This window comes from Brachyhypopomus gauderio, chromosome 21 (assembly GCF_052324685.1).
Source record: "Brachyhypopomus gauderio isolate BG-103 chromosome 21, BGAUD_0.2, whole genome shotgun sequence".
Classification (NCBI taxonomy): Eukaryota; Metazoa; Chordata; class Actinopteri; order Gymnotiformes; family Hypopomidae; genus Brachyhypopomus; species Brachyhypopomus gauderio.
The window spans coordinates 1,035,158-1,060,157 of record NC_135231.1 but is presented as its reverse complement, the minus strand read 5'-3'; the positions used below and the strand labels follow the sequence as shown (position 1 = coordinate 1,060,157).

Here is a 25,000-nt window from a genome sequence, read left to right as displayed (position 1 = left end):
GGAATAACCTCTATTGAGCTCCACTGTAACATTTGTAATAAATATGCCAACTATGAATGTTGTTTTAACATGGAATAAAGTAGGGTGAGCTGTTTTGAATTAGCTTTCTGAAGCACCTGAAAAGACAAATCTTATCTAAAACTAAAAACTAAAGGTATTGGTTGTACGTGTGATGACATTGACCCTTCCGTAGGATGCTTATACACCACCACAGCAGTGTAACAAATCTATTAAGTACGAATTAAGAATGATAACCCTAAAATCAATGCGTAAAACACGGTTCGTGAAACGAGGTTAGGACACTTGATAGGAGTGTCCTATTTTTTTTTACAATCAGCTGAGCATTTTTGTCATGTGACCAGACATGGCGGCGTGGTGGACGGCAGAAGAGTTCAGCGCCTCAAATGTCTGACAGAGATCCTCTAACGAATCCACTGACTTTAAAAATAGGATTTTAAATCGTGTTGTCATAGTTTTCGAGGATTATCGCCGCTTTCTGTAATATATCTAACATATATTTACGTTTAGAAACGTGTTTTTCCATACAGAATTGAAAATGGGTCTTGATCCTGCCTCTCTACGTATCGATCAGCGGTTACTCTATTTTATGGATCAGCTGGAGATTTTGGAAGAAAAAAGACAGAAGTTCAACGCTCTCATAGAGGAGGTAAGACAAGAAACTGGCATTAAATGTTGGCATTAAATGGCATTATGTTTATTAAGTTTACTACGCATTGTACTATTTTGGATGCGATGTACAAAAAAACTTATCATAGACCTGTCTCTTTACAGGGATGGTTTAACATATCTAAGGCACGTTACTCCATGGGAAACAAACAGGTTTCAGCCCTACAATATGCCAGTGAGATGGATCCACATGTCTACGTTACTACCAGGTTCAACCACGTTATTTGCTTCATTACCCTTGTCATATTTTGGCTATGTTAATTTATAAACTCACGAAAATAATATCTGCTTGTTAGCACACCTATTTTAATTCACAGACATTTGCAATTAAGAATTTCATAAACATATCTACTAAATAAAAGAAATGCCTTACAGGTATTCAGTGTGGTATACAATGAATTAGGTTTTCTATCAGTACCATCTAGGTAAACTGTAACTGATTACCCCTAGTTATAAGCCTCAACATTTATAAGGCATTGAACATAAAAATCTTAAGAAACACGTATTCAGTGTGTGAATCAGCATATGAACTGAATAGCCACTTCATTCATCATATGCTGCCTTTTCATGAGGGGAGCTTCCCTGTGCAGAAATTAGACACACAGCATGGATTAATTAGCTCTTCCTGTCAGGTGCCATCAGTTCAGAATGAAAGTCTGACTAAAGTGGAGTAATGGTATTGGAAATGTTTTCTTAACACACGCTGCGTCTTCTGAAACCTTTGGATGGATGTTTGGACCCTAGGATTTACCTAAGCATTGTGGCCGACCAATGGCAGCTGTTTACCCTATGGCAGAGGGACCCTTTCAACAGGACGATGCACTATGCCACATGCACATATAGTCATGCATTGGTTTCAGGAACAAGATGGCTAGTTTTTCTTGCTTCCCTGGTGTTCAGTCCTTAAATCATATAGAGCACCTCTGGGACAAGGTATGGCCTATTCAGAGCAAGTCAGTACCTTCATCTATCTAATTTGCAGCAACTGCAAGAAGCTGTCCTGTCTCCATGGGCCAAGACTCCTGCAGAACAATTCAACATCTTAATGGAATCTATGTCACAATGAATAGCCTGTCACAACGAATCGACACAGTTCTGATGGCCAAAGGGGCTCTTTAATAAAGTAGCAGCATTAATTGCATCCGCAGTCAGTCTTTGACATTTTTTTTTCCTGAAATGCAGCCTCTCAGAAAATGGTGTTGTGGAGTTCCAGTGTGAGCGAACTGAGAACAAAGAAGAACTCAATGAGAGTGATATAGTGGAGAACATTGGACCAACAGAAGGAGGTAGGACTGATAAACTCAAAAATACAGTCAATTTATAGCTGGTAAATGAACCAAGCATCAAATGCCATTGTACTTACCTCCCAACACACTCCACTTTCTAAAAAGTTGAATTGCAAATATAGAAATCTGTTGAGTAAGCAAGAGATGCTAATTAAATAGTTGGAAAACAAGTGTCTTCATCTTTTAATTGTAATCATGGTGATTTAAAATGTTAGACATTAGCACATAGAGAATTGTAATACTTTACTTTTAGACCAGGGAAACCGGAGACGTTGAAACCAGAAATCTCTTGCTTGCAGGCCTTAGGAGGCGAGTGAACGTTAAGCAGAAAGAAACTGAGGATGAGAGTACTTGTAAAGGGCAACAGCAGAAGGATCCTCAGGCCAACACAAAAACAGAGAAACCCAAGTGTCAGCATCAAGACCCACTAAAATGGTTTGGAATCCTTGTACCACAGAATCTTAAGCAGGCCCAGACTGCTTTTAAAGAAGGTAAGGTTCAAACACACTGCTTCAAACTAAAGATCCTTCTCATTTAATTAATCTTGCTAGCAACACCATGGTCAAGGTTTGATTCACAGGGAGCACGTACTATCATACTGATAAATACAGCATTTTTCTGTTGAATCGAAGATCAAAATTCACAAAACCAACACTGTTAAAAATCTTTATTCACTCTCATAATTTTGATGATTATGCTGTGAAATGGCCTGTGCTACTTGCTTGTGACATTGTCTACTCCAAAGTGCTAAACTGTGCATTTATACTATTTTGTAGTACTATTAAATAACACTTTTTTTTCTTGTCATTTGCAGTCATAACCCTTTCAGCAGAGATTTCAACCTTACAAAATGCAATTCTGGCCACTAGAATGGAGTTGCAGTCTGAAATGAAGGAGAAACAGAGAAGTTCCCTGAATTAAAAAGATAATCATTCACACATTGGTCATTGTATAACCATACTTGTAACCATTGTTTTTTTGGATGTTTTTTTTTTTTTACTTAATTTTTATTTATTCATTTGGGTTTGTACTAGTCCCTTCTGAGGTACCAAAGTTGGACTAATTCTTAAGTCAGTAAAAAAGTTACTGGGTTGTGGTAATTGTGGTTATATTTTCTGCATAATGTGGCGAAAAACATTCTGGTCATTCTTGAATACCTAACAATAAATAATATTTTATGTTGTCATGCTTTCTTTTGTCAGGCTGTTTTGACAGCAGCAAGAACATTTCAATTTTTCTAAAGATTGAAATGGGTTAAATTAGGTTAAATTCCACTTTTCCAAACACGCACGTTTACAAGTTTTACCTTCAGGTGCAGGGGGCAGGACGGGGTGGGACTGAGTGTGTGTGTGTGTGTGTGTGTGTGTGTGTGTGTGTGGTGGGGGGGTTGGATCCAACTGGGGAGCAAGCCAAGTCACCAGCCATTACGGTCGGTCGCTAGCCAAGTGTTTCTCAAACTTTAAGGGAGTTTGTTGTTGCGTGCTGAGTTACAATGAAGAGAAAGGGAAAGATAGGATTCTTTGCTTGGCGCTTTAGACGACATTTCACAATTCAAGAAGAACGTGGAAATAACATTTATGTTCAGTGCAATTTATGTTTACCTACGATGAAGGTTTTGTCGACTCCGAAATCGTCTTGTTCAAACCTGAAGAAACACATGGATGTGAGTTGCACGTGACAAAAAGTATTCTCTTGGTCTATATTCTGTTGTTTGCTAACCATTAGCCTTGTATGACTGTATTATAATGTTTTAGATATCTTTCTCACTAGAAAACTGATCCTTTCTCCTTGGTTTATTTCAAACTAAATTCTTGCCCTGTCCACGCGGTCCTATGCAATAAGATAACGTGAACAAAGACTTCGTTTGGGAAGGCGTTTGGTTAACACAGTTAGCTAACGTGGACGGATCTTTATAAGATCTAGAAGCTGTTTTAAGTTCTAGCACTAGCATCACGTCTGAGTAAACTGCTACATTGTAACTATATACCACATGCAATTCTTAAGAATCACACTTGGTGCTAGCAAACTATGCATATTTACCCTCAGCTAATGTACAAATACAGTATCTTGTGCAAATTTCACTTATTTGCTTTGTGTCAGATGCACGGGACGAAACAGTTGTTGACCTGCGCTATATACATATAGTTAGTCGGCTATAACTAGTTAAGTAACTCAAGTGTATGGACGAAGTCCATCGTGCAGCACCATGCTTTATTACCTCGCTTTACTTGCTTGTGATGGCTAGGCTAGCTAGGTAATCTGAACTAAAACCCCTCAGACTAATCTGGTAAAAGTGTGTATAAAGGCCTTTGGAGTCGAATGCGTCCGACCAAATGCTTTGACAAAAACAAAAAAACACGGCCTGCACCAAAGTTGAGGCAGTTAGACTATATAACCCGATTAAACGCACACTGCAGCCAGCTTGTTCATGGGGTCAAAATGGTGGAGGCGGGGACCCCCCCCCCCCCCACCGTCTACTTCCTGGTGTCCGCTACCAGCACATAGAGCTGTTTACATTGGGGGCGACAATTTAGCCAAACCGGTCCTCTTGGCCTTTGTGGTTATGTGTAGAGACACGAGTGTGCAAATGTAGCGTTTTGGGAGGCGTAATGCGCAAGCGACACAACCTGATGTGATTGCAGCTGAACGCGTTATCTTGCAGACAAAAGCCTGTTGTCATGCCTGACAACGGTGCAGGTGTTCGCGTGTTAATGCCTGACGGTGTATAGATGTTATATATAGATTGCGGAATTGCTTGAAGAGGAAGGCAAATTGCAATTAATCAGTGAAGTCTAAAGAGCGTCTGGTCGCTTCAGTCGCGGAGGATTTTGAGAAGCACTGATGGCGTCAAATTCTAGAGTCTCCATTCTGGATTACTTCAATATTGTCTTTGAGGGGGAAAATGGCAAAATTGAATCTAACTGCAAAGCCTGTGGCACAAGGATACAGGCGAAGCGGACAGTTACTTCTAACTTCGTTACACATTTAAAGGTATGCGGTCGGTTTCATGTGATGGGGCGTTTAATTTAATCTTAAACAGTTTAAATGGCGTCTTGAATTTTATGCGGATTACCAGAAATCCAAAATAAAGTACAAAAAAATCTTAAATTGGTACGTCCCGTCTTTTGATTTCAGTGTTACCGAACTCGACCTAACATTAACGAGGAGAATGGAGTATTTTTCCCTTTTTTCATTCCCTTAATTTCTTTCATAAAAATAAGTCTTGCTTTTATTACAGCAGCATGTAATAAGCAGGTCGTGCAAGTATTTCAAATGAAAATGTTTATAATCAATAATAGACCTCATTCTCTCCTCTCCCCTTCATGCAGCGTAAACATCAAGCAATGTATGATGAGTTTGTGAGGAAGAAGGATGTGAAGAGAGAGACCTATGCTTCAGGGCCAATGCAAACCTGCGCGCACGTGAGCGGAGGGAGTCGAACAGCTACCCAGACTGGGGCGGGGACGGCCAAATTCCACCGTAGCGATCCACGACAGTCCCTCATTTCTGAAACCATTGCCAAGATGATCATTCTAGACTTGCAGCCTGTGCAGATTGTGGAGAACAAGGGCTTCCGTGAACTTCTCCAGCTTCTCGAGCCCCGATATGTCCCAGAACCAAGCCATTATGTACAGCAGCAGCTTCTGCCAACCTATGCCTACCAGGTACAGCTGGCGACTAAGGTGGCCCTGTCGGGAGCAGAGTCCTGCAGTGTCACACTGGATCTGTGGAGAAGCAATGCTGTGTCTGTTAACACCACTTCTGGTTACCTGGGAGTGACGTGTCATTTCATAACCACAGACTGGCAGATCAAATCTGCGTTGTTGGCTTGTTTTCCTCTCCCAAGTAATACTGACTCTCAGCGCATACTCACTGAGTATGAGGAGATCTCTCGTGGTCATGGCATCTCCGGAAAGGTGTTCCGCATTGTTGTTGACCCCTCCCCCTATGAAAGCCGATCAGCTTTACGTCTGCCTGGTTTTTATCTCCATGGTAATGGGGATGTGGAAGACGAGGAGGAAGAAGATAGTAGCGATGAAGAGAATGGCACAGTGTTAAGTACAGAGGCAGTTAGTGGAGCAGAGAACGAGAGCTCTTTGAATCATTGCCTGGGTCGCTGTAAAATAGACTGCTTCGCTCACTCACTGGCTCAGTGCATTCGGGAGGGAATCCGTTCTTCCTCCCAGATATCCATGACTCTGACCAAAGCGGCTTGCTTCTACAACTATGTCATTGCTACGGTGACTCCAGAAAAACTTGGGCAGGTGTTTGGTCCTGGCAGTGTGCTGGGAAACGGACAAGGCTCTTCAGGCTCAGACAGGCACTGGAACGCCCAGCTCAAGACGATGAGGCAGATGCTCGAGTCGGTGGATTTCTTGGAAGACATAGTGGACAGAAATGACCTGGCCCTCAACGGTGTAGAGAAAGCCATGCTGCGGGAGCTGGTGGAGATCTTGGAGCCTTTTGAGGAGGCCACCGACATGGTCCAGGGAGACAAGCATGTGTCCATCAGCCTTGCCCTCCCCAGTGTGCTGGGCTTACGGAAGCACCTAGCAGAGGTCGTGACTCACCATTGCATGGCGGTCGTGACGGGACTGTCCCAGGCACTGGACCAGAGACTGGCTGGCATCCTGGAGGACCCTCTGTACGTGACGGCTACGACCCTGGACCCGCAGTTCAAGCTCTCTTGGAGCAGTGATCGTGACTGGCACAAACAGGTTCTCCTGGAAGAGGTGGGGAAGCACACACAGCCGGTGAACCCACCAGAGCCGAGCTCAGAGGCCCAACCCTGCCCTTCCAAACACAGCAGGCTCTTCTCCTTCATCAAGCAAAGGCCAACCACGCAGGCCAAGAGCATGGAGCAAGAGCTGTCGGCGTATCTCCACGAGGAGCCCACAGATGAGGATCCACTGCAGTACTGGAAACGCAAATCCATTGACTTCCCCCTGCTGTCACAAGTGGCCAAGAAAGTGTTCACAGTGCCAGCTACAACTACGACAGTGGAAAGGATATTTAGTCTGGTGGGCAAAACTCTAAGACCAGAACGCTGCCGTCTCCTCCCAAAGAACTTAGATACTCTGATTTACTTAAAGGCTAATTACAGTATATTATGGTCCTAACCAGGTAAAAAGGGCATCTTTAAAGGTTACTGAGTACAGCTTTATAGAATTGGGGCTTCTTTTTTAACTGAAGAATGCCTGAAATCCCAAAAGCAGCTTGTGCCTGTAACATCAATTTGAGTATAAGACTGTAGAATTATCCAAAGCAACACTGTAATGTTTTGTTTCTGTGGATATACACAGTAAATTTATATATACACACAAACACTAATTAAAATAGTTTTTTCATTGTTCTAACTGATACATCTTGCTTCATACTTGTGGCATGTTTTACATATTTAACCAATTTCTCATTTTCTATCTACTTCACATCAATGTTATGACATCCAAATAAATAATTCAGAAGTTCAAAAGTGCAGTTCCTGCTTGACTCAAACTTTGTGTCCAATATGGAACACTATCAGTGACATAAAAATATACTTAAAAACCAAGTAAAATAAAATGCAATACACATGATCAAGTATCCATATTAATCATACCACAACTAACATTGTATTTTGTTTGATTTTCACATGCATCCAAATGTGCCTGTGGCAACCTATTTTTTAAATTGCATTTATTATTAGGTATTGTAAATGTGTGACTTCAGGCACAAAAGGTAGAATTACTCAAAGGAATTCCTGTACCTCACCTTGTAGTGAGTTATGGTAGAGCAAGGCGACCATCTACACTGTGGTCATGGGTTGAATTCCCGGAGAGCCCATGTAATGTTACACTGATAAATATGTATGTTGCTCTGGAGAAGAGTGCCTGCCAAATGTAAATACTGTAGAGAAGCATGTCTAGCATTCACATGTGAGCCCTATACTATGTGGAATATGGGAGATGCAAGAAACATTTGAATTTCATTTCTTGAGTCAGATTAGGGATCAAATTAACAAGAATATTGGCTTTTGCTTTATGAAAAGCAATGTTCTCACAGTTGTTCAGTAGATGTATAATACACAGCGAAACAGGCATGTCTGCATTTTTTATTGTGGTATGATAAATGTGCATTGAAAAAGCAATAGCGAATGTGCACTGCATTTCAACAGGTTTTCTTTTTATTTTCCTTTGATAATCTTTCATGAAATTATTTCCTCAAACTTCCATGCAAGAAGGATGTAATTCCACATCCCCATCACCCTGACCTTCACAACCATAAAGGAGATGGGAACAAACAGCGATAAGGCTTTTCTTTGCTTGCTCTGAGCTTACAAATTCACCCTGCCAGAAAGCTGCAGGCAGACCGGGTAATTGGAAATAATTACATTTCATTGCTATAGGGAATTGGCCAGAGTCTCCAGCTGGTATGGCTGAATAATGAGCATTCAGCTATGAAGGAGAAAGAGGCCTGTGATGTGGTGTTTGGGGGAGGTGGGTGAATGAACAGACTAATCCTTGCCTAAAATAATAATTCAGTCAAAAATATCGGCCTCCATCAGCACGGGGAGTGTAGAATCTCATAGCAACCAGGCGGTCACTAGTTTTGTTCTACAAAAGCCTCACGCTGATTTTGCCAGAAGATGGTGTCAAATTGCAGGCGCTGGAACGGAATATAAGTGCATATTTTGTTCCATGTTATACATTTAAATAGCATTTGCATAAAGCACCCGTACATTTGTAAACGCAGTTTTAGATTGGTTCGGGTGTGCTGGAAAGGGGCCGTGGCGCAGTGCAGATGTAATGAATATTTAGTTTTAGTGTGTGTGCGAGCAGGAGCAGCAGCACCTCAATCTCAGTTTCCGTTCTCCGCTGAGCAATTCATTTCAGAGGTAATTACCACGTTTGGTAAAAGTGTGCAGATGGGCCATTTCTATCCCAATTGAAATGGATGATCAGTTATTGTGTTGCAGTAAGGGGAGGGGAGAAACTCACAATGTGCTCTTTCATATTACCCCAGAGCAAGTCCAAGCCAGAGACCACTCTGTGCACATGCACGCTTAATGGGCCCATCACTCTGGCTATATTTATGCCATAATAAATATGGCACACCTAAATACCATGTTTATTGTAGAAACATAAAGCACCTTTGTGTCCAACCATGTTTACAAGTACTAATCCAAGCTCATTTTCCCCCCATTTATGTGACTACATCCACTGAGACATAAAAGGCAAACGGGCATCTTTGTCAATGTTCTTGCTCAAGGAGAAACAAATTATGCCATTTAGTGTTATGTTTTATGGCTATGGCATTTTATTGGCATTGTGTGTGTTGTGGAGAGACCAGTGAGGAGAAAATGTCATCAGACCACAGGAAGATCCAGATCCACAGTGGTGTAGCCAGATGTCTTTAGTGCAGCAGAGTTTGGCTTATTGCACTGCAATTCATCTCCCATTAACCACATTATAAAAAACAAAAACATTTTTTGCACTCAAGATGTTTACTCCATGTTTATATAAAGTGTTGACCTAGTCCACAACCTGCTACATCATGCCACCTATTATGGCAAGAGGGAGAATCCCAGTCAAGTCACAAGTGTCTTATACTTTGTTTTTATAAGCATCTATAAAGAGATGAAATATATGTCTTAATCATGAGTCATTAATAGCTGTGTATCTCAGATGGTCTGACTGGAATACACTCCAATCCCATGGCTAAACTGACCTTGAAATGAGGGCATTAAGGCCTAGAGCTGGCCTCTGGAAGTATCTGAAGAGAATGACTCACTCTAAATGCTCTGCCAAAACATAGATATTAATAAACTGCCTGTTGGTGGTGTGCAGACAGCTTCAATAATGAATAGGGGAGGCAAATACCACTGGAGGAGGACAGAGTGAAAAAAAAATAGTTGGAAATAAAATTGGAAGTGGAATCGAAAAGGTAATTAGGACACAGAAACAGAAATAGCAAAGGACATTATGTAATACCCATTATTTCCCACATTTTCCAGTTGTATTTCCCAATAACCTACATTTCCAATTGTGTTTCCCGGTTGCATTTCCAAATGCTTTTTTCTCAATTACCTTTTGGATTCCTTTTTGCATCACCCAGCTTTTTTGGGGTGGTCTACCTGCTGTGAGGCTCTGTCCTGGTCACTGCCCTGCATTACCCTTGGGTCTTTTTATAGCATGGAAACAGGAGAGAGCAGTTGCCCTTCAATCTTCCCATGGCATTCTCTAACCATTCACACTCCAAACTCTCTGGAGACTGGAAACACCTCTACACACTCAATCCCGAGCTTCTGGAACATACGCATGCAGTCTGTGGCTCTCTGACCCATATGCCAAAGCACGCAGCTCAGCTCGTCGACCAGGTCAGCCCAGCGCCCGGTTCAGCCATGGCGGACAAGAAGGCCCCCAGCAAAGTGGGTGCTGCGAAAAGGAAAGAAAAGAAAGTGGAGCCCAAGGCTGAAAAGGAGGAGAAAAAAGGGGAGGAGAAGGAGGTCACGAAGGACAAGAAAGTGAAAATGAAGGCAGTGAACGCCCCAGACGCAGCTAAGGCAGAGGACGAGAAGCCCAAGGAAAACGGGGAGGCAGCCCAAGCTGCACAAGCCAGTGCGGAAGATGGTGAACTCCAGTTTGAGCCGATAGAGCTGCCTCCATTTGAGATCATCGTTGGGTAAGGAAAACACATTCCAATCTTTACTTAATGACTGATTAACTCATCAGTTTGTGCATGTTATAACAAACATGCAACTTTTGTAACAACATACAAGTCATTTAACTTAGCTTTTTAGGTCTTGAACGTAATAATGGGTTCTGTAATGAGAACTAATTGGGAAGGGCAGAATTTCACATGAAACATTTGAGAACCCTTTTTAAAGATGATTGTCAGACGTGATCAGTTTATCTTTAGCTTACGGGGTTGAGATAAACCCACTCAGTAACATGCACGATTTAAATGGATAAAGCTGCTTTATTTCAACTGTTGTTCACGTCACTCAGCAGCAAATCTAATTAGTACTAATGAAACATATTTAGTCACAGCCACGGAGTCTGACAGGAGCTTGTCCAACTCTGTGGGTCCTTCCGTTGGAACCACTGTCTGTACCTTCTCAGGGATCGACTCGACCCCTCCTTCTTCAAGTTCCAGTTCAAGAACGTGGAGTACTCCTCGGGCCGAAACAAGACCTTCCTGTGCTATCAGGTGGATGTACGGGGCGGTGCAGCAGAGCCAGATGGCCTCCGCGGGTACCTGGAGGACGAGCACTCAGGCACGCACGCCGAAGTAGCGTTCTTCCAGCAGGTGCTGCCCTGTTACGACAAATCGCTGCAATACACCGTCACCTGGTACACGTCGTCCAGCCCCTGCATCGAGTGCGTCGCTAAACTGGAGGAGGTCCTGAAGGTCCGCAAGTCCCTCCGCCTTAACATCCACTGCTCCCGCCTCTTCCTGTGGGAGGAGCCTGAGGTGCAGGCAGGGCTAAAGGCACTGGCGCAGGCAGGGTGTAAACTGAGGATGATGAGGCCCCTGGATTTCACCTACGTTTGGTCTACTTTCGTAGAGAGTGGGGAAGAAAACTTTACACCCTGGGAAGACTGTCAAGATTGCTTTGAGTACTATGATGAAAAGCTGACCAATATTTTGCAGTAGGGTAAGTGCATCACTTAACCAGGCTCTGTAATCAGGAGCCATGCCTGATCTTCAGCCAAGAGGTCTACAAAGAGCTCCACACCAGTGTCAGAAGACAATAAAATATGCTTATTGTAAGCATTTTTTGTTCAAAGCTCTTATGGAACAAACGTTCCCAGTGGAAAAAAAAGTAACACATTAGTTTTACTTTATCTCAGTGAAGAAATGTAATTGTCAGTCATTTCTGAGGCATGTAAGTCTCAACATTACAGTAATGCCTTTCTTCTTTCTCCCCTAGGATTCGCCACTAGAGGGCACTGCTGTCATCTCGTTGCTTTTATCTGTGAATGTTCTGCTGGAAAACGATCTCTCTCCCTATTTGTTATTGTTTTGCACACTATGTTGATGTTAAAACTAGAGAACTCAGAGTCAGGTCTTTAACACTACTGAGTAGGTGTATTGACACAGTACATCATACAGAGTTCAATGTTTTCAATGTTTTTGAATATTGAATGAAAGCCATGCCTAAAATCAACATTTTCAATATGCAACGTACACATGATTTAGCTTTTCTACAGAGTGCCACAACTTCAAAAGCAGACATGTTGTGCACTATATGCACTTCAATCTTTCTGCAAAGTGATGATGCATCATTGTGTTTCTGTGCAAACACAAAACCAAAGCAAAACCACCATGCCGCCATTTTGTTTCAAGTTGCTGCATATTTTATAGAAGGGCAAGAGTGTAATACATGTAAAACAAACTGGCTTTATTATATATTTTAAACACAATCTTAGACTTATATATATATATATATATATATATATATATATATATATATATATATATATATATATATATATATATATATATATATGAATATTTTGCATGAATAGATTTCATCTGTCTGGAAAACTGTCTAGTGCAGTGGTTCTCAAACTGTGGTACGCGTACCACTGGTGGTACGCAGAGCACCCCGCGGTGGTACGCCAGATGAGCTCGGAAAATAAAAGATGCTTTGAGTTTTTTTTTTTTTTTTTTTTTTTACACAACACATTTTTTAAATTAAAACAGAATTATGACAAGTCCTGAAATTCAGAAACTAAAAGGGATGACTCGTATTATTTGCGGAGAAAATGTCGCTAAACAGCTCGATCTGGTGCATCTTTCAAACGACACAGTCACTCGCAGAATTGATGAAATGGCGAACAACGTCAGACAAACATTGACCGAGAAAATTAAAATGAGTAAATGCTTCTCACTGCAGTTAGATGAATCCATAGATGTCGCAGATTTAGCCAACTTGCTCGTTTCCGTGCGATATGAGTATGAGGGCATGTCGCACGAAGACTTTTTGTGCTGTAAACCCCTACCAACACGAACTACAGGAGAACTACATTATAACATATGTGTGTAATGAGCAGGGTTGCAAACTTTCACGCATTGAGCGTGAGACACACGCATTTGACCGTCTTCACACGCCACACATCCGATTTCTCAAGCCGACAAAAAAAATCTAGTTTATTTACCTCTGATCCACATCTATGATTCAATGAGTTACTAGTTCGCTCTGGCACCAACCACCGCGATATAATACTTATCTTGTGTCCATTTTACATCCTCCCGGTAACAATTTGCGTTCGCTAACCCCCCGTCAACAACTTAAACTCGCCAAACAGCTTTTTCTTTTTTTTTTTTTTTTTTTGGGGGGGGGGGGTGTGGTGGTACGTGGAGGTTTTTCGTTTGACAGTTGGTGGTACTTTGTGTAAAAAGTTTGAGAACCACTGGTCTAGTGTAAATAATCAAGAATCAAAAACTACTGTGACAAGGCAGTAAATACAAACTCAGAGTAGGAGCAGTCCCACAGTAGCTCTGAAAGGTGCGCAGTGCTTCTAGTGGCTGCTGCTCTAGGCTGCTCACATAACATGTGCAACCCCGTTCATCCTAGCCCGCGCGTAGCACGGAGACAGTAACGCACGTCACCTGCACTCTATGATTACTGAGGGGTTTGACACATTAAGACATAAAAACAAACAAGTTAAGTAGCAGATCATTATTCACATGTTATTAATTGGACATTACAAATATCTAGCTGAAGCCTGATGGTCATTATACTTTCAAATTTTATTTCCATTAGGCAAACTATGATTTGTAAATGCCAAATAAAAATATGCAGATGTAAATCCTCAGAGTCAGTGCATTTTCTACAACAATGAATGTAATTAACATATCCTTTAAAACAAGGCTAGAGTGTAGTGGAGTACAAATGCCTCATTACTGGAGCCACTTTAATGTGTCTCTATGTGTCTGACATTAATAAAATCATATCAGAATGGTCCCCACGGAAGAGAATCATGTGGTAAAACACCAGCTTCAGCACAGAATATACAGATAAAGGTTGAAAAAGATATTACTTCAGACTTCACTTTTTAGTTTGACTGCATCTATAAACTGCATATTTAAAGTTGAATAGATGAGCTGATATTTAAGTACAGATATTGACATTTCATACATGTTCTCCCCTAATAATTACATATATACCGGTAATTAAGGCAATTTAATATTATTTACTTTGATGTATATGTTTAGTATTGTCAACCAAGGTGGGTATTTAATGTTTTGTATATGGCTCGAGTAGAGGGTAACTTCATCCTTTGTTCACGTTTTTAGGAAGTATATGGTCTAAGGCATGAGTGTTACGTTAATAGGTGTGGTAGTGAACATTTATTTTATAAATCATAATGCAACATTAGTCAATCCAGCCCTACAAAGAAAATTCAAGTAACATCAAACGGATTTACAGTGGTTGTCAATGCACTAGCACCATCTAGTGCTCAATTATCTTTATCGTCCATCAATCTTAAAAGCTCTATAAACAAATGGAACACAAATATTTAGTGCCTGACTGCATAACCTTTCATATACAACCAAAGGATCGTGTTATCATGAATAGGATTTTCTTCTTACAGATTATTACATTGCATATTCTAGTCACAGCACATTAATGCTGTCCATAATAAATCGATAGAAAAATAGGTAATGCACGTTTGAATAGAACAGAAGGTTATTGTGCACGTTCAGTAGCTACATTACCTAAATGACATATACAGTGATGGTCACATCTGTGTGTAGGAAGACGTCTTCAATCATCACAGACACTTTCTTCCAATTCAAGCCATCCAAGCCACAACCAATCCTAAATTAACAAAGGAATAGTGACTACAAAATGCCAAACATTTGTAATGTATGCAAGATTCAGATGCTGAATGCATTTGCAAAATGCATGAATGGGTCCTACCGAGGCATTGATACGCTGGTGACGCCATTGTCTAAGCAATGGGCTCTCATTGCCTCCAGACTTTGTCTTAGTGTTTCATAGGTGGGCTTGTGGTTGTACCTTTTCTTTGTAATCTGATAAACAGAGGGGAAAACATTATACTGTATACAGTTTTAACAAAAAAGTTTAAAGCATTCGTTCTGAGCCTCAAAAACAAACAATATTGATGTTTGGTACCAGCCCAAGTTACAAATTATGCTGTTTAACCCAGTAAATAATAAAGAGCAGTAAATAAATCACCGTTTTCTCACCAGATAATAAACAAATCGGTCAAATATCTTAAGCACAGCACATTCCCCTGTTTTTTTCTCTGTGAGAACAGAAGATAGTGAAGAATGAGAATGGTTAAAATAAGACAACTCCCCAGGCGTGTTCCAAAAGTCAGTGTCGCTGTAAATACTGTACAGGCTCTACACTGGTGATATGACACCCACTTTGCGCCAGGAGCTCCTGTACTCTTCCAAACGTCTTTTTGAAGTGCACGGCGATGCCTGCTCCCATGCGGCAGTCCTCACTGACACAGTGCGCCAGCGAGTGTGAGGCAGGACAGGAGAACAGGTCTCCCTTCACATACGTCAACTTACTGCCCACACCTGTAGACTGGGAGGGGGGACATCACTGCTTTACAAAACACCACGTGCTACGAGCCTAGGATATCAAGGACAGCTTTTATAGGAAGGTCACGTAATGTTATATTGACATTCTCAAATCCTAGATAGCGTCTTCCAGATACTGAAAATGAAAACGTGAGGACACAGGACATCTAAGATGAACTAATTTAGTCCGTCAGAACATAAACGAAGCCTACTTTTAAAACTACAGAAAGGTTGCGCGTATACAAGGCAAAAACTACACATTTAAGCCTGAGCGTTACAACACATATTCCCTATACACGTCTTATAAATCATCTAATGCTACCTTAAAGTCTGGATTCAGTGCCATTAGCTGAGGTTGTAAGTTAGTACCTCATATTTGAACGGAGCTAGCGCTTCACCATCTTCAGTTGACCTGGGCTCTTCAGACATCTGAGCGACAGCCAGGCCAACCACATACATACACATTAGTTTATACACGTACACTTCATCGAATAGGACCTCTGAAACGCAGGACTGTAGCCAAACACAACCACCTTTTAATAAACTAGCTAGATAGCTGCTAAAATATCTTGTCTGTTATGTAGGTGTATGATTTGTGGGGTGTTGCAGTCATTGTGTAAGCTAACGCTAACTAAACTAACTTAGCTAAGTCAGTGACATGAGTTGTTAGCTCTCTGTATGAGACGGAGCTAGAATAGATAATTAGCTGTGTAGCTACATATTTAGCCAGTTAAGTATCTACTACTACGGAAAAGTGTACTGCCTGCCCGGCAAAAGATTTCATGATACACAAAATGCCCTTACTTTGTAATAATTCTTCAAATAATTGAAATAGCAATGCGCATATGACTATGCATCCACATGCAACGTGTGCATGTTTGATCTAAACATAATAGGTTAGCCAAGTTCTAAGGGGAAAAAGCTACGGATATGTAGGCACTCGCAGCACAACTGCCACCTGTCGCAAGGAAGAATAAGTACACGTACTTGATTTTCTAATTTTATTTATTTGTTTTATTTATGTTTGAGTCGTTGCTGAGCAGGAGCACGAAGAGGTGATGCGCCTTATTGATTATGTTGCAGTAGAATAATACAGTATATGAAGGGCTTGCTTCTCCACTGAAGGATTTTATACTGGCAGGGGCCAGGAGCTCACCTCTTCCCACCACTGCCTCCACTGAAGACCATTCAATAACAATAGTGTTATTGACAATAGTGTTATTGGCAATAGTGTTATTGAATGGTCTTCAGTGGTGGTTTTTATAAAAAATACTTGAGTTGATGCAGCCTATCCATCATGTTTATTTTTCAGTTTTTTATATTAGTCATACTCAATATTTTACTGATATCAATATTAAAAACCAGCTGTTCTTATTCAAAAGAGAAATAATATTAACAGGTTTCATGTTTGAACTAAGCACAATGTAGATATATTTTCATGTAAAAACACACAAAAAACTGAGTAGTTCTACTTACGTAAGTTCTACTTAAGTAATTCTTAATGAAACTTTAAAATTCAACTGCACCTCACCAGCAGTTTACACTCGTATTCCAAAAACAAATGGGATGAAATACATTGAAATGGAAAAGTAAAGAATGCCACATTGGAAGCTGTGCAGAGGAACAAGGAGAAAGGGCATAAGAGACAGCAAAGCCCTGCGCATCTTCCTCTACTGGGAAAAGTTGATTTATCCTTGGGGGAAAAGGGCTTAGGATTCCCTTTGTAATAATTCTGCAGCTCCTCTCCATCGTGTCCCTCTGAACCTGTGGTGTTTGTGGCGAATCACAAACTGTGAATCAGAGGCGCAGGTCCAGGGCAGCGATGTGTGTGACGCCGTCTCAGAAGTTGGTGCTCCGATGGCGCTGCTCGTTGATCCAGTCTCCAGGGTTCACGTCCATCTGAAGCATCTTCATGACCCACTTGTCCCGCCGTGCACCATCTACAAACTCATCCAGAGAGAGCTCCCCTGTAGGAGCAGGACTCATCATCATTTGCCCTTTAAACACCAGGAGCAAAGCCAGCGAGGAGAGGGCGCCTTCCAGTAGAGATACGACCTGAAGACCTCCTGCTCATCAGGGTTTAGTTCCAACCCCAATCTAACACCCAATTCAGTTAGTCAAGGCATTACTAGTCGAAGCCTAATTATTTTTGTTTATTATGTTTGTTATAAGTGTGATAGGTTTGCGAGACTAGATTCGAGGACCTATGGTGTACAGTGAGTTTATTGAAGTCTTTGCTGCTGTGTGCATTTGTGTGGTGGTGTTGTGTATATGAGCTAACCATCTCCATTCTCATCCACCAGCTCAAAGATCCGGTCCACCACCTGGTCTGGGGAAAGCAGGTTACACTCCTCATCTAACTCCCCATGGCACGCCTTTTTCATCCGGTAGATTGACTACAAAAATCAGAGTGAACATTATAAACGAAGGATCCCCAAAAAAAGAAGGCATTGCAGAGCTATTTCATTTTCTGTTTATATCTATAGAAATTGCTTTGTAAATTCTTTGTAAAGATATTTAAAAATAAATCATTAACTTAACATGTTAGAATGACATAACTTGTTGTATTTAATTAATTGTTTGTATAATTGTCTATTCACACACACACACACACACACACACACACACACACACACACACACACACACACACATACACACATATATATATAATTCACGGCTTAACTGCTATAATTACCAGGCATTGCAGTCATAGAGGTCAAATGGATAATCCGACTCTCTTTTTAATATGTCAGTGAAACAGTGTCTGCAGCATAACTCTGGCCATAACTGGGTCAGTAACTAGTGAATTAATCCTCTAGCTGAAAATAAGATTTGGATCTTCAATTTAAGTTCAAGTTAAGGTGAAATTCTATGCCATGTCTGAGCCAGTCCGATCAAATAAATGATAAGGAGACATGAGATGATTACCTCCACGATCTCCTTTAGTTCTGTTTTGTCGATGCAGCCACTTCCATCTTTATCATACATCTTAAAGGTCCATTTCAGCTTATGTTCCAGCTTGCCTCTCAGTACCAGGTTCAAAGCTGCAACGTATTCTAGGAAATCAATAGTGTTGTCCTGTGGAGAGAGAAGACACAGAAAGTCATAAGACAGGAACACCGGTGCTATAAAATAATAAACTCTGTAAAACGTAGAAAGTTTGATCCACTATCAAAACTTAAAAAAAAAGTATGCATCACTCACCCCGTTTTTATCAAATGCACGAAACATGTTGTCTATGTAGTCAGCGGCCTCTTGGTTGTCAGTCACTCCAAAGAAGCTCTTGAACTCATGCTTGAAGAGAGTCCCACTGGGGCATTCCACCACAAACTTCTTATACCATTCCTGGAGTTCAGCAACGTCGATCTCCTTATCGTCCGACTCCTCACTCAGCCGTTGCCCCATGTCACCTGTGGCTATGAAACGTGTGGGATCCCTCCCCTCAACCACACACGTCCTCACATTTGAAAGCCCTGTACCAGTAACACTCCACAGATCAACTCCCAACTGGAGACACAGCTTCTCCCGCGTTGTGCACGCAGTTTAAAACAACTGTGGAGTTTCCCGTCAGACAAATGTAAAAGTGGTACCTCACCCTTGCGATGCTTAAGCCCTGTTGCCTCAGGGTCTGACTGTTTTGGACCACACGACAGCGAGGATTATTCACATCAACATGTCTGACTCAATTAGGTCAGAGCGAGATCAACACAAGCTTTGTTATAGGACATCATTTACTATGCAGAACATTATATATTCATAGCAGTCCTCTGGGGAAGAGCCGAGTGATTAGATATGTTTAGAAGTATACTAAGATCTGATAGTCCTCACCATACCTTTATCACTGTTCTTGAAATGTAGTAGATTGATATCCGTTTCAACGTCAGGTTTTTTTTAAACGTTACATCAATAACTAATAACTACAATATGATAGTAAACAACTTAATGTAACACTTCTTAAAAATAGGGTCTAGTTAGTATGACTAAGAATCATCATCCTTGAATACCTAGACAATTCCTAAGGAACACTATATGCATGGATATGAAGCCCTCAGTCCTGAGTTGGTTAATACACTGCAAACAGCTATGCTGGGGTATTCCACACTGGTTGCGCCCATATAGTATGATGGCTGTGGGTGCATAGCGCCCCAGTGACTCAGTACTGAGAGACATTCCTTCAACTGGAGCCTTCACATATTGAAGGGAACTGAGAATATTGGAACACACCAGAGAGAATGGTATTATATTGATAAGGTGTGTGATCGGTGGGTAGCTGACGTAATAAACTGCAACAGTATACCGCACTGTTGCTGGATAATAGTGTAAAACATCAGAAGAGAAATGGAGCAGTGCCAGGTTGTCTAATAATAGTGCACTATCGAAACATGCAGGTGATAATACAGAAACACACGTGAGGGTTCCTGTTCAGTAGATTACAGCAGTTAATGCAGAAATGCACAGGCTTGTGTGTGTCTGTTATATATTGTATTGTAACATATTTTATCTGATACATAATGTGCTGACTATTTATTTCAGAGGGATAAGCTCTCCTGCTCTAGAGGTGTCATGGCTGTCCCAGATGTCATTATCGAATGCTGTCACTTGATTACTCTTCCGTGATACTGGTAGAAATAGAAAATATGTCTTAATGGTTTGTCTCAAAAGCTACAGCAGTTTTACCAATCACTATTACACTGTGTAAAACTGCTATGCTAAAAATGTCGAAATGCTACATTTTCGTTATCTTTTTCTGATTACGTTAGGTGTTATTTTGAATCCCCCCTCCCCATCACAGCTGCCCAGTTTTCAATTTTCTAAGTAAATAATCGCTCTGTGCATTTCCCCCTGTGCATTAGTCCCTGATGAATTATCTGTGATTTGTAATATCAGTCGTGCTAATGGTCTGTTCAGCTCAGAGCAGCTAATGTTTGTGAGTCACGGCTGGTTCACAAATAGCGTCCGCTTTGCTTTCTAATTCATCACTAAATAATTAGTGCAATATAAATACGAGGGGCTGAAACTGATATATACATACATTAAGTCACATTTAAATGAGGTTTTATTAATTAATTTTTTTTGGAGGTATAAGATTCTAACAGTACTCAGTCTTTATATTCCCCATGATGTAATGTCTGAAGATGTCCCTAGATGTCAGTGCATCATAAGACACATTACAGAACAATGTGTGGCTGCGTTACTGTAGCTGGGTTTGGCTTTGTTATTGTTTTTGCCTTGTGCCTGTAAAGGATTTCCATGGGAAGGAGCTTGTAATAGGTATTAACCTGTGTGAAAGTGGCATGATCATAATATGCTTACATCTCCAACTTATCCTTATTGCTTGACCTGTTATGTCTCGCTGCAAGCCACCTGGCGTGACGCCAGACACTGGGTGGCATAAATCAGTTATGACAAACCCACAGTGGCAGCCTTTGCTGTTCGCTGCTCATGATTTTGAGAAAACATGAAATGTCACAGGCAGTTGCCAGGGTAGTGAATGACAACACATCGCCCCAAATCCCCACCACCACTCCACCCCTAATGAAGGGGTGGTGTTAAATGTTCAAGACCCCGGTAACCTCTTTATGAATGACCCAATGTACAAGTTCTGATGATGTAGATCGTGCAGCCTGTCCCTAATGAAGGGACCGTTAGGAAAGCTCAGCACTGATCCAGGGTTCATTTCAACACCTTGGTTATCATTCAATATAGTGCTATTTAAAGGTCAGCACTTGGTAACAGAAATAAGGGAGTGTGCTAGGAAACAAGCCCACAGTATCAGACCAAGTCAATGCACTTAGTTCATCAGTGACCTCTGACACAGTTTAAGGGACCAGGCTGTTATAAAAGCCATTGGGTGGCTTGATGCTGGAGTCTGTATTGTAGTTAATGCCATAAAGGCAGTGAAAGTGGTGTTGTGTGGAAAAATAAACCCACATGGTAAGGACTTGTCATGTGTGGAGTGTATGGCTACCCCACCATTCCATTCACCTGTTAATACAGCCCTCACTTTAAATCACATAGACTTATCAGCTAGATCAGCTTTTACATGTTTTCATTTAGATACCCACTGGACCACGGAGTCATAAATCAAAGCAGTAACAGGGGTGAGGCAGCAAGACAAAAGGGAGGGGAAAGAACGTCCCGCCCCTCCTGCAGGAGGCCATGGCGACATTTGAAGATGTTTTGTTGGCTTCTAGTTCATCTATAATGGATGGTGGTGACATTTGAGCGCAATCCATTTTGTCGCTTTTCTTCACGCCAGGAAAGATGCATGCACGATCCAGGGCACGTGGTGGGGCTGATGTCACATTCCACTACTGTATGGGGGCAAAGACAGAGGCAAAGACAGCAGGGTTTGGACAGCGATGCTCAAATAGTTTATTCGAGAAGTCATAGTTAGAGGCACTACCTCACATATATAGGCACTGAACTACTGGACCGGAGCGGCTGGCACGAGCCCGCGTGAACCCGTGTTTGTCCCAGAGCACTGTCAGCAACCATGCCAGTCTGAGTGAAGGATTCTGTGTGATATGCTGTTATAATCTGCACTTAGGAGCAAAGGGGTCTTATTTGGTGCAACAGCGGTGTGTGGCTGAAGCGTTGGGACATATTCTGGAGTACCGTGGGGGACTTGCTCAAGCTTTTTGCTCTTTCTTTTGGAACCCATAATAGGTTATGCAATCTATAAGGAATATTCAACACTAGGGCAGTTCTCTACAAATTGGCGAAAATTTGCTTAACTTTCAATCAAAATTCTGAATGTCGACATCATAATACGCTTGATCATTATGAAGCTACATCAGGATGTTGCAGCTTCTCTGCATGATCTCAAACCTGCATGATCTCAAACATGCATGGCCATAGTCCCACAGTCATGATAAACTGCTCCAGCAGAGACAGGCCATAAAGCTTTGTCCCTCTGCACAAATACAAATCAATGCCTCTGACTTGAGAATTTCTGTGGTTTCTAAACAGTCACGAGAGACACCAGTTTGGGCTGTTTCATTTTAAAATAGCTTCAAATTGGTGGAGGAGTATTACCATGCTGGGAACTGGCATAGCAATGTGACCCTGGTGAGAATCTGGAGATCAGTGATAACATGGTAGCCCCTCACCATCAGCCTTTGTTCATTTGCAGAATTCGTGACAAGAAAAAGCCACCAGAAGCAGTCGTTTCTATTATTAGATCTGTTACACCCTGGTTCATTCTGTGCAGGGTGGATTCAGGTCCTACGGGGCTCCTAACATTTCTGGTGTTCATTGGAACGCTGGAACACTGCGGGACCTCGCCCCCCCCCCCCCCCCCCTACCCCCCCCCCACCGGGCAGCCGGCCACGGCCACAGACTGTCTCTGCTCGTCATCTTCAAGCTTCATCCCGTGATAAACACAGGTCTCCAACTGCATTTCTCATGTGAGAGGTGTGAACATGGCAAAAATTCTGTCACAGGCACAAATGCGGAGAAGGAAACCGCTCTGTGCTGTGAGACCGTGGCGGTGTGTTTCATATACCCTTTCGTACGCAACTGCTGAAACGGGTCCTAACCGTATCTGCTGCACTCTGGTTTATGCAGCAGGGTCTTTTTTTTGTCTAGTTGTTGTTTGATTGAGCTCCTCTTTGGCAGGTTGTCAGAGCAGAAGGCACAGACTTAGCTGTGCTCTGAAACATAGCATCAGCAGTGCATCCTGGAACCCGTCGACGGCCGCCAGCTCGTACCATCTGCAACTGCACACCAATTACAAACGTCAAAACACAGCGTCACAGAAAAAGGACAAATCCTGCACCACGGCTCTGTAGAAAAGGGGCGGACCGTGACAACCTGTTACCTCATAGATGAACAAAACCAACAGGTAGACCAACAGAACACAAAAGCACTGGGAAAACGGTTCACCACCAAACTAGGGGTTCACCACCAGGAAATATCCATGATATAGATCAACCAAAATCACAGCAACACAATTGCAACTGAAGGTCTATGTGATCTTTATACCCTCTGACCCTCTTTAGAAATGCACAAAAAAAGTGGGGGCATATAATCCAATCTTGAAGCGGTAATCTAGCAAAATCAAATAGTAAAAATATTTATGAAATGCGAAAGTTTGATTTCATTCAATATCAAGACGTCTGGAAATTCGGGTTCTCTAAAACCTGAAGCTCAGAAAGTAGGTCATATTGCTCCTACTGTGGATGTGCAGTACCTCCTTTCTTTAAAATGCCTGATCTAAGAACAAACTCTTGGCAGATTAAAAGAACTGGCCTGGTCTTGGCTCTCTAAGATGTGACTGTAATATATGTGTGTTGACAATAGTGCACTGCAGTGCTTTGCACCGATGATGAATCGTGTCATGTCTGTCCCCTATGTGTATAAAAAGAGGTATATTTCTCTCGGCATCCTCTGGGTTAATCGAAAGCCCGGGGGCTGTTGTGAACTGTCAGAAGAGCCTCTGTCATGTCTTTGAGCCACTATTCGAGAGGTGGGCGGGGCTACAAGCGCATTTGAGCTCATAGGACGGCGGGACGCGCGCTGGTACAGAGGGGCGACAAAAATGAACAGCCTTGTTTTCTGGGGGTGGGATGGTGGGGGGGGGGGGGGGGGGGGCGCATGCTCAGCGTCGGAGAAGCACGTGTGGGCGGGGCCTCCCCTCCCCTCCCCTCCCCTCCTGCGCGGTTGCTCGCGGCTACACATTCCCTCCCCCCGTCCACCCGTCGTCACCCAGCACGTCTGCTGAGCCGCGCTGGGAGAGACTGCTTGCAGTCAGCGGAGTATCACAGTCGTATCATTAGGGAGGTGTAAATCTAAACAAACAAGGCATGCTGCATGTGTGCATGTGTGTGTGTGTGTGTGTGAACCCTGCGCTCTTTGATCCCTCGTGCTAGTGGCCAGGGTGCGTGTCGAGTCCTTCTGTGTGTGGACCCGCACACACAGACGACTGAGAGACATCAGAACACCCTAGAGACAGTCTAAATATGAGAATATGAATATGTATAAATGTCTTATTACTGAGACAGGCACCAGGCCCACTGATATTGGCAGGCCGACAGACCATCAGAGACCTGCCCATGATATAATCAGCATGACAGACACACCACAGGTGTTACTGCAGCCCTTTCTTCCACCCTCCACGTCCGTACGCGAGCACTACGCTCCCAGAATGCCCCCTGGTCCCACCAATGACCCTGAACCCCAATGCTGTCATTTAGCATCTGGACTCTCTGATGGATGAACACGATGACCTCATGTTGGTGTCAACTCATCCATGGCAGAGACTCTGAACACCACAGGAGCACCAATCAGGCGTAGGCTGATGCAGCGAGGCGGGATTATCAGCGTGGCGTGGGCGGAGATCACCTAAGGGGACTATGTTCCGATCTGAACTGCGGGGCGGTGTCCTCCTTTGGCAGCATCCGCCAGGGTGTGCCTCTGAAGGACAGCTCCCGTCTCTCAGCGGGGACAGGTAGGCTGGGTCCCGCCGCAAACACG

The 25,000-nt window shown here is 42.4% G+C and overlaps 6 protein-coding genes and 1 long non-coding RNA gene across 12 annotated transcripts in view; 3 read left to right on the top strand and 4 right to left on the bottom strand.

Moving 5' to 3' along the window:
• vma22 (vacuolar ATPase assembly factor VMA22) overlaps nucleotides 1-3,166 on the top strand; it is a 4,169-nt gene extending 1,003 nt beyond the window's left edge. For both annotated transcript variants that reach the window (XM_076984603.1, XM_076984604.1), the window contains exons 2-6: nucleotides 549-667; nucleotides 793-896; nucleotides 1,870-1,973; nucleotides 2,273-2,464; nucleotides 2,788-3,166. In XM_076984603.1, the coding sequence (XP_076840718.1) occupies nucleotides 549-667; nucleotides 793-896; nucleotides 1,870-1,973; nucleotides 2,273-2,464; nucleotides 2,788-2,894 (626 nt within the window). In that variant the 3' untranslated portion in view covers nucleotides 2,895-3,166. The remainder of the gene's footprint in view (nucleotides 1-548; nucleotides 668-792; nucleotides 897-1,869; nucleotides 1,974-2,272; nucleotides 2,465-2,787) is intronic.
• Nucleotides 1,964-4,328, bottom strand: LOC143485248 (uncharacterized). Its single transcript, XR_013122829.1, has 3 exons — nucleotides 4,192-4,328; nucleotides 2,221-3,618; nucleotides 1,964-2,099 (listed from the first exon to the last, which is right to left on the bottom strand). It is a non-coding gene; the product is annotated as an uncharacterized LOC143485248 (long non-coding RNA).
• LOC143485242 (zinc finger BED domain-containing protein 4) lies at nucleotides 3,466-10,433 on the top strand. 2 transcript variants are annotated; one of them, XM_076984599.1, is made up of 2 exons: nucleotides 3,466-3,636; nucleotides 5,303-10,433. In XM_076984599.1, the coding sequence occupies exons 1-2, from the start codon at nucleotides 3,466-3,468 to the stop codon at nucleotides 7,091-7,093; spliced, it is 1,962 nt and encodes a 653-aa protein (XP_076840714.1). In that variant the 3' UTR covers nucleotides 7,094-10,433. The 2 variants fall into 2 exon arrangements, with proteins under 2 accessions (XP_076840714.1, XP_076840715.1); XM_076984600.1 differs by lacking the exon at nucleotides 3,466-3,636 and adding an exon at nucleotides 4,763-4,964.
• On the top strand, nucleotides 10,038-12,399 carry apobec2b (apolipoprotein B mRNA editing enzyme, catalytic polypeptide-like 2b). Its single transcript, XM_076984601.1, has 3 exons — nucleotides 10,038-10,634; nucleotides 11,075-11,610; nucleotides 11,887-12,399. Exons 1-2 carry the CDS (start codon nucleotides 10,183-10,185, stop codon nucleotides 11,607-11,609), a joined length of 987 nt encoding a protein of 328 aa, XP_076840716.1. The 5' UTR covers nucleotides 10,038-10,182; the 3' UTR covers nucleotide 11,610; nucleotides 11,887-12,399.
• Nucleotides 12,400-14,297: 1,898 nt separating this feature from the next.
• Nucleotides 14,298-16,444, bottom strand: oard1 (O-acyl-ADP-ribose deacylase 1). 3 transcript variants are annotated; one of them, XM_076984609.1, is made up of 6 exons: nucleotides 16,326-16,444; nucleotides 15,891-15,950; nucleotides 15,360-15,525; nucleotides 15,177-15,235; nucleotides 14,887-14,999; nucleotides 14,298-14,784 (listed from the first exon to the last, which is right to left on the bottom strand). In XM_076984609.1, the coding sequence occupies exons 2-6, from the start codon at nucleotides 15,948-15,950 to the stop codon at nucleotides 14,682-14,684; spliced, it is 501 nt and encodes a 166-aa protein (XP_076840724.1). In that variant the 5' UTR covers nucleotides 16,326-16,444; the 3' UTR covers nucleotides 14,298-14,681. The 3 variants fall into 3 exon arrangements, with proteins under 3 accessions (XP_076840724.1, XP_076840723.1, XP_076840722.1); XM_076984608.1 differs by lacking the exon at nucleotides 16,326-16,444 and having other exon boundaries at nucleotides 14,298-14,457; nucleotides 14,682-14,784; nucleotides 15,891-16,025; XM_076984607.1 differs by lacking the exon at nucleotides 16,326-16,444 and having other exon boundaries at nucleotides 15,891-16,025.
• Nucleotides 15,360-24,095, bottom strand: guca1b (guanylate cyclase activator 1B). Of its 2 annotated transcripts, XM_076984606.1 has the most exons (6): nucleotides 18,728-24,095; nucleotides 18,452-18,601; nucleotides 17,803-17,917; nucleotides 16,326-17,488; nucleotides 15,891-16,034; nucleotides 15,360-15,525 (listed from the first exon to the last, which is right to left on the bottom strand). In XM_076984606.1, the coding sequence occupies exons 1-4, from the start codon at nucleotides 18,926-18,928 to the stop codon at nucleotides 17,361-17,363; spliced, it is 594 nt and encodes a 197-aa protein (XP_076840721.1). In that variant the 5' UTR covers nucleotides 18,929-24,095; the 3' UTR covers nucleotides 15,360-15,525; nucleotides 15,891-16,034; nucleotides 16,326-17,360. The 2 variants fall into 2 exon arrangements, with proteins under 2 accessions (XP_076840721.1, XP_076840720.1); XM_076984605.1 differs by having other exon boundaries at nucleotides 15,891-17,488.
• Nucleotides 24,096-24,134: 39 nt separating this feature from the next.
• The window catches only part of LOC143485267 (kelch domain-containing protein 8B-like), a 29,983-nt gene continuing 29,117 nt past the window's right edge, over nucleotides 24,135-25,000 (bottom strand). Inside the window, exon 6 of the mRNA XM_076984639.1 lies at nucleotides 24,135-25,000. This exon is cut by the window's right edge and continues 1,151 nt beyond it. The gene's annotated coding sequence lies outside the window, so the exon portion shown is untranslated.